The 13877-nt window shown below is 38.4% G+C and overlaps 1 protein-coding gene across 1 annotated transcript in view; it reads right to left on the bottom strand.

The window, feature by feature from the left end:
* The window catches only part of magi3b (membrane associated guanylate kinase, WW and PDZ domain containing 3b), a gene marked incomplete at its 3' end in the record, with an annotated part of 196587 nt that overhangs the window by 57396 nt on the left and 125314 nt on the right, over nt 1–13877 (bottom strand). The window contains exon 2 of the mRNA XM_079841316.1: nt 10239–10355. Coding sequence (XP_079697442.1) covers nt 10239–10355 — 117 coding nt within the window. The remainder of the gene's footprint in view (nt 1–10238; nt 10356–13877) is intronic.

Below are 13877 nucleotides of genomic sequence, written 5' to 3'. Positions count from 1 at the left end.
AGTCAAATATGGCAAAATATTTAGTAGTCTTTTAATGTTCTTAACCATTATAATCACAAATCACGGGTCAGGAAATTAGCAAGAATTGCACAAATACTGTAGATAAGGTAACTTGGTGCGGCAGCCTTACCCAACTTGTTTTTATAGGAAAAGAAGAGTGTGTGCTGTTCCACTCAATGTTGAGGGCTTCAAACAGTTCATGAGTAGTTGAAACATGTCTTCCAGTAAGTTTGAGTTTAATGAGAGACCAAATATTCACTATAGGATTCAAATCTGGACTCTGATAGGCCAACATGAGCCTTCTTCAAGCCACTTCTTAATTGACCGTTCACAAAGACCCGCCCCCTTTAGTTACTGTTGCTATGTCCGACAAGCCTTGGCGTTCTCACACCACACACATGTTCTCACGTAGAGAAAATACATCACGGAGCAAAGAGGACACTGACAACATGCAGACAGACAGGACAGAGCAAGTTACTTTTGGTATGAAACAAAGTCTCAACTTTTAAACTTCTAAGTTTTGTCATTTTTTAAAGAAATTGAAACAACAAATACCGTCTTGTGGCTCTTTAATGAGTCGTGATCGCTCAGTTAAAGCTTCCCGTGAACCGATCGTCTCTTTCTTCTAGTTCATTGATAAGCATCAAATTAACATAAATGAACACTAAAATAAATGTTGTTTCAATTGCAGAGAGATGCGAGTACACACCGTTTTTCAAGTTCATGTCCACCGACATTGATCTACTAACTCTCCTAACTGCTGTGTTGGACAAAACGGCAGATTCTGCGATGTGATTGGTCAGATCGCCTGTCAATCAAACTCAAGGCGAAGGGTGAATTGTCTTTGCAATTTGGGCAGGAGCATTATCTTGTTGAAAAATAACATCTCATCATTCCTCTTTAGATAACAACTTTTCAATTGTGGGAGGCAAAGCATTCTGCAATATTCTCCTGTACTCAAAAGCATTAAATGACTTTTTACAATATATTTCTCACTAATACCAGCAGCTAAAAAGGCTCCCCACACAATGACACCTCTTCCTCCATGCTTCACTGTGGTAGAGATGCATTTATTATTATATTTCTCAGCAGATTTTCAAAGACACCGCTCTGGAGCATCACCATGCAACTCCGCTGAATCAAACTTTCCATATTCTGCCAAAAATGTAATGGGTTGTAAATGTAATGGGTTTTTAAGTAGTGCATTTTCTTACATTTTTGAATTTCCAGACCAATCATTTGTGGTTAAGACAAATAAAGGCTTAGTGATTTATTTATATTTATATTTTAATTTATAATATTATACTTACATAAAAGTCACACATTTAAATAGAACCTGTGACCAGTTCCATAATATGCTTAGACTAGTCTTAACCCTCTGGGGCTCTTCGGTCATTTCTGACCCAAACTTTTTACAATAAAAAATGTTAAAAATCGTAGCTTCATCGAAATGGTCCGAAACTTGATGACTTTATTGGTACTTGGTATATGAACACCCAAAAAAATTGGGGACAGGGTTTGAAAAGTCTAAGTGGTTGTAAAAAAAATTGTCACACAAAATTGTCCCCCATAGGAAATGAATGGGAAATTGGCAAAAATATGAAAATACAGAGTTTTTTTGTGCATACAATCTACAAATCAGCCAGGATGCAGAAAAAAAGGACTCAACAATGAAGGGGTGAATCTCTAAATCATCAAGAGTGCATAAAATCACACACACACACACACACACACACACACACACACACACACACACACACACACACACACACACACACACACACACACACACACACACACAAACAACACAATTAGCTTTTGGAATGGCACGCGTTAATTTGTGCGTGTGTGTGTTTTTGTGTGAATAAGTGTGTGTGTGTGTGTGAGTTTTTTTTTGTCTGTTTTGCACTCTTGATGTTTTAGAGATAAAAAACTAATTTCCCATTAATTTCCTATGGGGGTCACTTTTGACCCGTAGGTCCTGAGTGTGACAAAAAAAATTTACGACCACTTAGACTTTTCAAATCCTGTCCCCAGGTTCCTGTTTTTTGGGTGTTCACATACCAAGTAGCAATAAAGTCACAAAGTTTCGGACTATTCCGATAAAGCTATGATACAAAAAAATTATAAAACGCCAGATCCACTATAGTGGTAAAAATGTGCTATTGCGTGATAAAAATGCTCAATGTGTCCACCGGATGGCACCGATCTCATTAAAAAAATTGCTTTCATGAGGCCTATTTTTATTTATTTTTGTTATATTCAATGGGAAAAAATGGATCATAATTATTGCATAAATATTAATTATAAATCATAAAATTATCTCAAAACACCCAAAAAGAAAATAAAAAATATTATTGAACAAAAATATATTTCATTGATTTTACTCAAATCTTTTTATCTTAATCCCGCCCTCCGGGTCATTTTTGACCCGAAGGTCCTGAGTGTGACTCATAAATGAAGAACCCCAGAGGGTTAAAAGTCAGTCATCTAAATGTTTTCCTCAAAAATGGTCATAACTTTTTTAAAGTCAGTTACATAAAAAGGTAGATCGTCTAATTTGAATTGAAAAAGTTATATTGATTACCTCCATTGGCAGCAATGACATTTCCTCTCTCAAGACCCAAAAAAGGTACTAAAGACGTTGTTAAAAAGTCCATCTCACTACAGTGGTTCTACAATAATTTTACGATGGGAATAGTTTTTGTGGGCAAAAAAAAAAAATCTAAATAACGACTTTATTCAGCAAGTTCTTGTCTTCCGTCTGGGCCTCTGACGTGAACTCACGAAGCAACACGACGCATGCGCGAGAATATGATGTAGAGCCGGAGTTCGGGCATCCAGGAAATGCACACTTTAGCACCATTTTGAGCACTACGCCAAGACCTAAAGCACAATCAATGTAGAATTCAACAGCTTAGATACGGCGCGTCTTCCTCTGCGTGTAAACAAAGCTCCTCGCTTCCGGGTCATGTGACAGAACGCCGGCTGATGTGAAAAATCCGTGAATTTGAGTCTCTTAAATTCTCATTTTTCAACAAATACCTACATCAGAGAATGTTAAACCATTCCGGACTTTTGGTTTCATAATGCAATGTCTCTTCTGCGAACTCCTGTGTATTCCCCTTTACCTCCATGCAGCATACCGTCTCTGAAGAAATGAAAGCATTTGCAGTGCTCTCTCTGACGCAGTGGAAACTCTGGTGCGCCCAAAGACTTGAAAACAAAGACTGTGATGCGGCAGGTTGTGAGGAGGTTATGTAATATCAGCCGGTTACATCTTAGTTGGCCTCTGAAGTCAGTTTAATCACAGGCCGGTTCTGAAAGAGGTCCGCACATCCCCCGGGCGACCACCTGCTCAGGCAGCATTCTGGTGGAGAAGGGATACGAGTAGCACCTTAGGCTGCTCTTTATTCCTCTCCATCAGAGGAGCTTTTAAGAACTTTTGTTCATAGCTCCATAAAGCAGCTTTGTGACTGCATATACCGGAGGCTCTCTCTTCCTCCAACTCCCCTTTTCCATACTTTTTTCCTAATTTCTTCCCTTCTTTACTCTGCTGTTTCAGGCTCTTATCATCATTTACTGACTACGGTAAAGAGAGTAAACAGAGAGAGAGAGAGAGAGAGAGAGAGTAACTAGGCCAAGCACAGAGTGACCTACAGACAAGAGAAGACGAGGCGTTGCTTACGTTGGCATCCAGTGGAGGTTCTTTTTGTCATTTTATGTAAATTCGGATTGTCTCAAGCCTGCTAATTTTCCATAAACATCAAAGAGTAGTTTTTCATTCTTACGGGGAATTAGTTATAATTAATTCTTCTGTTTTAAACTTCAACGGATTTAGAAATAAAACAAAAATGTGTTCATCAAAAAGTCTATTATTAGACAGTTCGACAGCTGGGATATAAAAGCTGATGTCTACGTTTATTGCCAGTGATAAAATGCACAGCTAAACAGTCTCCGTTGGCTGTATTTCAAGTTGTTTAAATGGGTCACTTTCCCTCAAATCCACTTATAATATCAGTTAAAGTTTCTTTTTTTTACAACCAGTTTTACCTTCTCTTTCACCTTTAAAAATAAAAGGTCGTTTTTTTGCTGCTGTGCCTTTAAGATGTCTCTGCAGACGCCCTCTTTACACCTGATGTGAGTAACGGCGTTTTGCTGCGCTTTTACTCGGGAGCTGCGTGTTTGCTGTCAAGTCTAATATGGTTTGCACCGCCCCAGGCTGCCTTCAGTGACATCTTCATTAGGTTGTGACGAGTTCACAAAACAATCGGCACTGGAATGTGCCGCACAAACCGGTGATTGTCTAGATGATCATAGATTGTTAAAAATAAACTTTTGCTGCTCATTTCTAACACTGAGCACTTTATCTACAAAAAGCAAGAAACAGCTATAGGTATGCACAGACTTTTTGCAAACGGAGAGTATTAATTTAGCAGAACATTTACACTACAAAGCATAATCTATATCTTATGATATAGATCTTATAATATTATGTCAGTAAGATTTTGTTATAGTAAATTAATAAATACTTTTATTCAGCAAGGACACATTAAATTGATCAAACGGGACAGTAAAGACATACAGATTATTTCTAATTAAATAAATGCTGAATCCTGGAAAAATGTTGCAGTTTCCACACAAAATATATTTTAGTATATATAGTTTTATATATAATTTATATATATATATATATATATATATATATATATATATATATATATATATATATATATATATATATATTAGTGCTGGGCATCGATTAAAAAAAATTAACTAATTAATCACACTTTTTTCTGTAATTAATCGCGATTAATCGCAAGTTTTTAATATTTTACGTTTTTAATATTTTGATATTGTAATAATTTCAGTTACTCTCCAAATTAATGTATAAACTATTTAAAGACAGCATATTTTAAATATGTGTTGTATTGTCATATTTTTATGAATGAAGGCCAGTATCACTGATACTAAAGTGTCTATGAAACATTAATGACGTTACATTACAGTATAACTGAAAGCTCCCGATTTCAACATTTATTAGGCTTTAAAAAAAACAACTTTTAATTTAAGTGAACTTAAAACAATCTTTACATAAACCCAAAATAATAATGTTATATTTACCCATGGCCTTCCCTGTTATACATATACAGAAATGTAATAGTTATCTTTCTTAACTGCATAAATAATAAATGAAATATAGATGAATCATCATTAAAGCTAAAATTTTCTCTGTTCCCGTTGTTCTTTGATGAACGTTAATGACGGACATCATCAGTGTTCCTGTCACTTTAAGAACAGCCGCGGATCTCACGCGCTGTCCCGTGCATCTCGAGATGATCATTTCCTCACAACTCTTTAAGTTCATTTAAGACGTTATTTAACTAATTTAAGACTCCTAATATGAGAATACTCAAAATCCTCTGTGTTATTGTTTGTTCAAGAGCAAAAGAGAACTCGATGTGAGCAGGAAACTGACGCGAGTCTATCTATGCGTCGAGTGTGTGTGTGTGTGTGTGTCCCTTGATTAGCTGACATGAGACGCATCCACACAGACAGGACACTGAGACACACACACACACACACACACACACACACACACACACACACAGGACATTGGCATACAGCGCGCTCTCTTGTGTCTCGTCACGCTTGGAAGCATTTACATGAATAAGAGCATGATGATCATGTAACGCTAAGCAAAAATGGATATAAAAACGGACATTAAAGTTTTCTGAAGTTTCCAAAACAAAATCACCATACCTTAAAATCCCTGGTTATAACACCAAATTTGGCACACATCAAGTCAAAACCCATTTTACAAGATACTTTTAGATGTTTAATTGCTATTAGGAGCATTGGGATCACTAGACGAGGGCTTCATAAACACATTTTTGTGTCCAAAATCGGCATTGTTTTGTCTGGAGTTCGAAATTATCGTGTGCGCTTTCCGACTCATTTTGCCAGCACGGGTCACACACACACACACACACACACACACACATATATATATATATATATATATATATATAAAACAGGGTTCTTTTCAATCGTAATAATATTTCACAAAAGTTTCACAAATTGAATTATCAAATTTAAATTTTTCCGTTTTCCAGATTAGCAAAAATTTATTCTGGCGGTTCAGTTTGGTATAGCGACAAACCTGCATTAAAGGTGCATAAAAAAATTTCAGTAAAATATCCAAAAACCACTAGGCCAGTGTTATATATTTTGTTCAGTTGAGTACAATATCCCGAATGTTTCCAACTATTTGTAAATCGTGGAAAAATTGCTATTTTAACCAAGGAACCGGGACGTGTGAGGGAGTCGCCTGTCAATTGACCTATCGGTAAGCTCCTCCCCTCGAGCGCAGATGAGCCAATGGCAGTTGAGTATCAGTTGCACGCGACCGAAACTCAGACATCTTTAGGTTTCAGCGCCATAGAGAAACATTGGAAAATCCGAAGCTCTCATCGGTTTAATAGTGTTTATGCTACAAAAATGGTAAAACGATGTGCCTGGGGTACTATAATACTTATTCCAGGTATCCTGAAAGGATTTTATGGTTGTTATACTCTCATTAAGTTACGATTAAAGTTAGTGAATCCCTGCTAACATACAAACCGAAATAACTAACTGTTCTCACGTCATGTAACGTTAACAGTGTTGGTCAAAAACACATAAAGAAGGTCTACATGTCACAGATTCTATTGTGATTTATTGTCTAATTTGTTTTTGTATATATTTTTAATATTTATGTTAGTTTAGATATGTTTAAGTAAAAAGTAAAAAAAAGAGGAATGAGTTACGTTCTTATTATTAACAATCGCTCCAGCGGCCTTGCTCAGCTCCCACAACACTCGGCCCTGCTCTGCTTTATACAACAGTAACGTTAATAATCGCATCCATGAACATGATTTCTGTCCGAGTCCTTTTCCACCGGCTGTGAGGTGAAGACCACATGTCCCAAGATTCTGCGCTCAAACTTGGCGTCATCAAACTACGCCTTTGTTTTGAATAGGCGACCTCTAGCGGACGGAAAAGTTACATAGTGCACCTTTAAAATGAATTTGTAAATAAATAACCAATTACTTTTACAGGTTTGGACTTCTGGCGCATAATCTCGCATTCTATAATTAATCATAATAATTCATTACATTTATATAGCGCATTTATATTTCTGGGTACTCAAAGCGCTTTACATATAGAAGGGGAATCTCTTCAATCACCATTGCATCCATAATTGCAAAGAAAGGTACGTTTTCCCTAAAAAAGAAGAGATTTTATGAAACAAAACCTTATTTGAATAGGACTAACTCAGACAGGGGCGCTGCTAAGGGGGGGAAAGTTGGCACGATTCTAAGGGCCCACGCACTTTTGGGCCCCCCAGAGATTGGTTTTATTAGTAGTAACAGTACTAGTAGTAATGTAATAGAAATTATAAATGTATAATCTACCAAACAGTTACAAATATAACAAAATTATGGCTTATTTCTGCATTTCCGGCAAAATCCAGCAAAACGCTCCACTCATGAACCGCTCACGGGTAAAACGACATTTGCTCAAATCCCACTCCGACATGACATTTTTCAGTACTGTAGGCTACTATATTGTTGTAGCCATTAAGAAAAGGTATTTCGTTTTATATTTATGTTTAAATATTATAATGTTATTTTTTTATGTCTATCTATGTTGTCAATCTGTCAATGTTGTCAATCTGTCAAAATGTTGATTATGAAAAGTGAACAGCATGAGTGAGAAAGGACACGTCGTAAGATGCGCAATGCCAGGAGACATGGAGTGGGTCAGACATGATTTTGACCGCTTCATCAAGTTTTGTTTAGTAGAAAGCCTTTCTTTAAAGTTAATTTCATTTTGTATAAATTTTATCTTAATTTTAATCAATGTTTCATCAGCCAATTGGGGCATTCTGGGTTGAGCGAGCGGAGCTTAATTGGTCAGTATTATTAAATAGCAGACAAAGATTTTGGATAGCTAGGTTGGTGCGTTAGAGGGTCCAAAATTATTTTCTTTCATAGGGCCCAAAATTGCTAGCGGCGCCCCTGAACTCAGATCATATCGCAAGTATGTGAATAAGACGCAAAATTTCTGCGCTGAAATACCACTTGCTGAAGTGTCAGTAAATTTGCCCCTCAGAACGTTTTATGACACATTTGTCACTGTCACTTATCAAATTAGACTAAATAGGGAATAACGAACTGGCGGAATGAGAAACTAATGAGCAGTGTGCTACTGCTTGGAGAAGAAACATGCTCTCAGAAACCCACTCCACAACTCTCCAGAGAAACAGCAAACATCTCACGCGGCGCATCCCAGAGGAGAGCTGCTGCAGAGGGTCAGACCGACAGGAGAGGAGGAGCGGCTCGGTCTTCCCAACTACACTAATAGACACACCAATGGGAGAAATGGCCAAAGGATTCACTTCAAACGCCAAATGAGAAAAGACTGAGAGGTAAGACGAGATAACCAGACTGCCAGAGAAAGATGGAGAGGGCATATGTTCTTACATTTCATCATATGCCGTAATGATCCAAAAATGAGAATTCTGTCCAAGTTGAATTTCAAATTTGGGGTGAAACATTATATATTTATATTATATTATATTTATTATATTATATTATATTTGTCTGAATATAAATCCGTCTGTGCAATAAGTCCGTTTTACATTAATGCACTGTTTTCATTGAAGCACACACACATACTTACTAGAGGCTGACATTTTTTCTGGAATCCTGTGGGTCATGGGATTCCCGTGGGAGTGTTTATATAAATGAACTACATGTTTTAATTTTGAACTCAATTCTAGTTGCCCTGTCTCTTTATGCTCTCCTGTTTGCTTTGGTGTGGCTGGTTAAGTGAATGACGTGCTCCACACCCGTAACAGTTGGTGGCCAATGCCAACCACCAATAATACAAGAGAAAGGAGGCTTCCCCATGCACTTTATAGCTGCGAAAATCATCATCAAAATTGAGTCAGACAGACATGAAAGCCACGCTGCAACAACTACTGTTGGAAAATGATACCTCAGTTGTGCTCACCAACATTTTAGGGCAGTCTGAAGAAACCAAAAAGAGGGCATGAAAACGGCATAAGCCAGCTGCAAGACATTTACTGGGCGCGGGTGTGTGTGTGTGTGTGTGTGTGCATGCCTGTGTTTGCATAGATGATGTACGTAAATTTAAAATTACGGAATTTAATGAGTGTGCATCGTTGTTATATTGAACTGAAAGCCATCTTAAACAAAAACAACATGCCCATGCCCAGTTTTTATTCATCTGGGCATGGGCATGCTGTGATCTGTACTGAATTTTTTACTGTAACTGACAGATTCCGGCCCAAAAAACACAACACGGGAGTGAGAGGGAACGAGAGTCATTCTTCTGGGATTGGGACGGGAATTTTCCCCAGTTTTTTCGTGGGATTGGGATGGGATGGATTTTTTTATGGAGGTGGGACGGGAGAGGTTTGAAAATCCACTCCCGTGTCACCCTCTATACTCACACAGAGAGAGCAGGGATCGCGCTGCACACACACAGAAACATTCAGGAGCACAAAAACTTGTTATCAACACTGCCCTGGGACTTTTAGTAATAAAATTGCTTCGCTACTGAAACGCTAAATTATATTTCTCAGCAACGAGGGGGTTACATCGCTATTTTGAAGTAATTAAACTCATTGTTAATAGAGAGAGACGCTGAACAGACACAGACATGAATCTCTCTCTCAATAATTAATTCAAATAAATGCTATAATTCATTCATGCATATAAATGTAATCTTGTGCATTTCTTTATCTCTGTGTCTGATTAAAAGCGGGCAGATTATTATTATTAACTTATTCACTGATGAAAATAACTGTCAATTTTACCCTTTCTGTCAAATATGGCACTGCAATCATCAATAACAGCTTTACGTTTTCAATGCTGGCAAATGACCAGGGTATAAGCGGGATAATCCACGGCTAGCTGTGCATTAAACAGTTGTCGTTTAATGCACAGCTAGCCGTGGATTATCCCACTTAAACCATGGTCATTTGAATTGGAAAAGTTAGATTGATTACCTCTTGGTTAACTGCTAGTTGGTCAAACTAATTCTTAAGGAACATATATATTTTATTATATTATATTACATTATATTACATTATATTATAAACAATGTTGCAAATAGGTACGTATTAAATAAATAAATCAAAATGAATAGATGCATGTGTGTCTTACATGGAATGGTGCGCAGGTACAGGTTGTCTCGGATCACTTGCTGCAGCTTGTGGTCGATTGATCCTTTTTGGAACTGCAGGCTAAGATAATGCCTTAAATCAGTGTTCAGCACTTTACCTGCAGAGAGAGGAGGGGGGAGAGAGAGAGAAAGGAAAAAGGATAAATCATAAAACCTTTCAAAGGTTACGGAAACAGAAGTAGGTAATGTAAGTTTGGCATTATAATGTAGACTAATTCCCAGAAGAGATACGTTATTGCTCTGAGGTTGCTCTTTCAAAAGATAAGGAGACTTAATGGGGTTCTCACTTATGTATTTTAGGTAGGATTATGGGTTGTAGGGTTAGCTTATGATAAACATTTTGTAAGCTGTATATTCTAATCGCTGAACACATCAGACACTTGTCTGACTATCACCAGACAAGCTCAATTTAAGATTGAACATTGGTCTGGGGAGTCTGCTGTGTATTTTCTACTGCACAAGAGGCGTGATAAACGAGCATAAATTAAATGACTCTGTACGCAATTGGATAGTCCTTCAACCAATCAGACCACAAGAGGCGTGATAAACTAGCATAATTCAAATGACTCTGTATGCAATTGGATAGTCCTTCAACCAATCAGACAACAAGAGGCGTGATCAACGGGCATCGATCCATCGCTTCTCTATCCGTCATCGTGTTAAACCCGTCAATAGCGTGCCAGGTGGATAAGCCAGTGTGTGATTGGTTCCCGCAAAAGTGTAACAGAAGCAGTAGAAATGAATGTACAGGTTTCCAGACTGAGTTGCAGGGCGAAATCAAAATCGCCGGCAGATCAGGCTGGGTTTACCCAGTCTAATCAGACACACCTTTGGGAGAATTCTAATGTCCTTGCGTTATTCAGCCTGAGGGTGGCGTTTTTAATTATGATTGATAGACAACAAACCTATGGAATGCCATCTTAGGATGTAGTATGTATTGCCTCCGAATGTCGTTTTAGAATATTGCAAGTTATGTCCAGTGAGGAAAACAAAGTTGTGCATATTCTCAGAACAAACATAAAACAAACACAACAGAACTACTTTATATAAAGGCTATTCACATGAGCACATTTCAACTAAAGGATTTATACTTTCATCAATTTGATACACTACTCCACCTAGGAAGAACAGACATGCCAACTAGTCACTGAGCTGATGCAGACTATAATATACACACAGCTGAAGCGGACTGATGGCATCTTGGTCTGAAGCGGGGTTTACGTGAGGTAATGTGAAAATTAGCGGGGTAGTATGAAATCTGCCCCAATGGCTCTCTATGAGAGTGTGCTGCATTCTATTTTTCACCACAGATTTACACTGGAAAATTGTGGGACGCTGTAGAGCTAGGGATGGCTCCGAAACCGGCTGCCCCGCTTAGTGTCATGATACATGCCTGCCGAATCCATGCGTTCCAAGAAGTTCATCAATGATTGTATAATAAGACCATGGACACCATGGTTTGCATTTTGTTTTGTGATTTCACCGGAAAGAATAGAGTCTCTCTCAGCAACGGCATTAAGCGATAGATTGACGCGCTCGTCTGTGCTTGCAGTGTGCACAAGCCAAAAGAGAACGTAAACCCTGCATACTTTGATTTGATTGGCCATCTCAATCATTTTGACATTGACGAGCGCTGTTAGACCACTGTTCGTTTGTTTTTTTAGTTTCAACTGTCTGATCAGCTTTGTTCGTCTGTTCCTGTCAATCACGAGGTGTCAAACAATTATACTGCATGAGGGAGGGGCGAGCCAACTCTCTCTCTCTCTCTCTCACTCACTCACTCACTCACACACACACACACACACACACTCACACAAAGGAGGCAGCCAGCGCGGCAAGCGCACACGCAACGATTCAGCAAAAAGGTGCTTTTCAGAGCAACGCGTGGGCCGCACTAACACTAAACTTTGATGTCAAGAAGAGGGCCACAAAATATCATCCTGCGGGCTGCAAGTGGCCCGCGGGCCGCGAGTTTGAGACCCCTGCTCTAGAAAGTCAGAAAAATATTTGTTGCAGAATGCTGAACATATTTACAATTTATTATTAACTCAGGGTCTATGTTTGAATGAATATTTGGCCGCACTCTGTCCCACCTGCCTTTACAGACGAGCCGCGGCAGCTGAAACTATGAAAAGTTTGAGACATTGTTGAGATCTCTTGTGAAATCTCAAGAGATTTACAAAAAACTACAAATCTAAAGAGCATGAGATGAGACTTATGAAATATGTCAAATTATGGAAATAAAATGGAAGCAGAAGTTCCTACTCTCATTGCTGTCATTGCTGCCTAAGAAAACAATTGAGACATGTCATACGTGATTTTGCTTTCCTACGAGCACTTTTACTAGTGTGGAAAGTACTTTCTATTAGTGCCCAATTGTTTTTTTTGTTTTCTAGGACTACAGTGACAACTTACTCTGCACATACACGCACACACTCAATGTGAGAGCCAGCTGCACAAAAACACACGGCGTAAGTCTCTTATAAGCTTTGCTAACTCAGAAAAGACCTCACAAACAAGCTGACACAGTGTCAAAAGCAACTGTGAAAAGTGAAACATAATGAAAACCCTTACACACAGAACTTTTAAAAGCCTCGCTTTTCCTCTTTCTGCCAAACTCCAAAGACGCAACTCTGGGAGAGTTCACAGAGAGTTGGGGAAAGTTGCTCTGCAGAGGAAGACGGAGGTTGTTTGCTAATACAGACTGAGGGCGGATGAGAAAATGGAGGTAAACAGAGAGAAAGAGAAAGAGAGAGAGAGAGTCCAACAGCACAACTTGTGGGATGGGAACAAATGCTATTAAAGAGGTGAGAAGTCACATTTTCCTTTATCTTTTGTTTTCATTTTAATATCCTGCAATTTATTATGTCAGATTTATTTATTAAGTTATTATTATGTTCATAGACACAAATCCTAAAAAAAAAAAAGCTGTATTAATTAGAAAATGTAATTTTCCAATTTGCAATTTAGTTTTAACAATGTCCCTGATCATTTCAGTCTGGATTTAACAGTTTGTATGACACAATGACTGCAGATTAGTTTTTCTTTTTAATCTTTGGCAATATAGTGCGGCCTTTGTGAAGAGTATCAATGTCAGATTAGTGAACGGATCAGATAGTGATAGTGAAAATAATTGCTTTATCGGCCGATACACCGGTGCATCTCTAGTAGGGATGCACCGGTTGACCGGACAAAAATCGGAACCGGACGGTTTTCGCTTCTTGCGCGCGATCGGCAACAGGCCAGTTTTATTTTAATTTTTCTGCCAATTTTTCTGGAAGTGCGCCCGCGTGCACATACGCCTATATTGCAATAATTCGCAAACATGTCACTTGTGTGTTACAAACGGAAACTGGACAACTGAGGGAAGAGATGAGATATGCTGAAGGGAATGAAGAGCCGCTTTCCTGCGCGAGCTGAAGTTGCGCAAGCTTACCTCTCCGCGCCTGCACAAGCGTAGATAGTGAGCGTTTGTTCAGCTCAGCTTCTCACATGTTGGATCGGATGAGAACGAAACAGACTAACTTGTGACAAAGCCGAAATACTTCTTTTTGTAAAGAAGAACATGCATGCAATTTTGAAATGAATAACTATCAGGTCTGTATAGGATGATCATTTTT

This window comes from Gobio gobio (genome assembly GCF_949357685.1).
Source record: "Gobio gobio genome assembly, chromosome: 17".
Classification (NCBI taxonomy): domain Eukaryota; kingdom Metazoa; phylum Chordata; class Actinopteri; order Cypriniformes; family Gobionidae; genus Gobio; species Gobio gobio.
The sequence above is the reverse complement of the archived record's forward strand: the minus strand, read 5'-3'. Positions and strand labels throughout refer to the sequence as shown.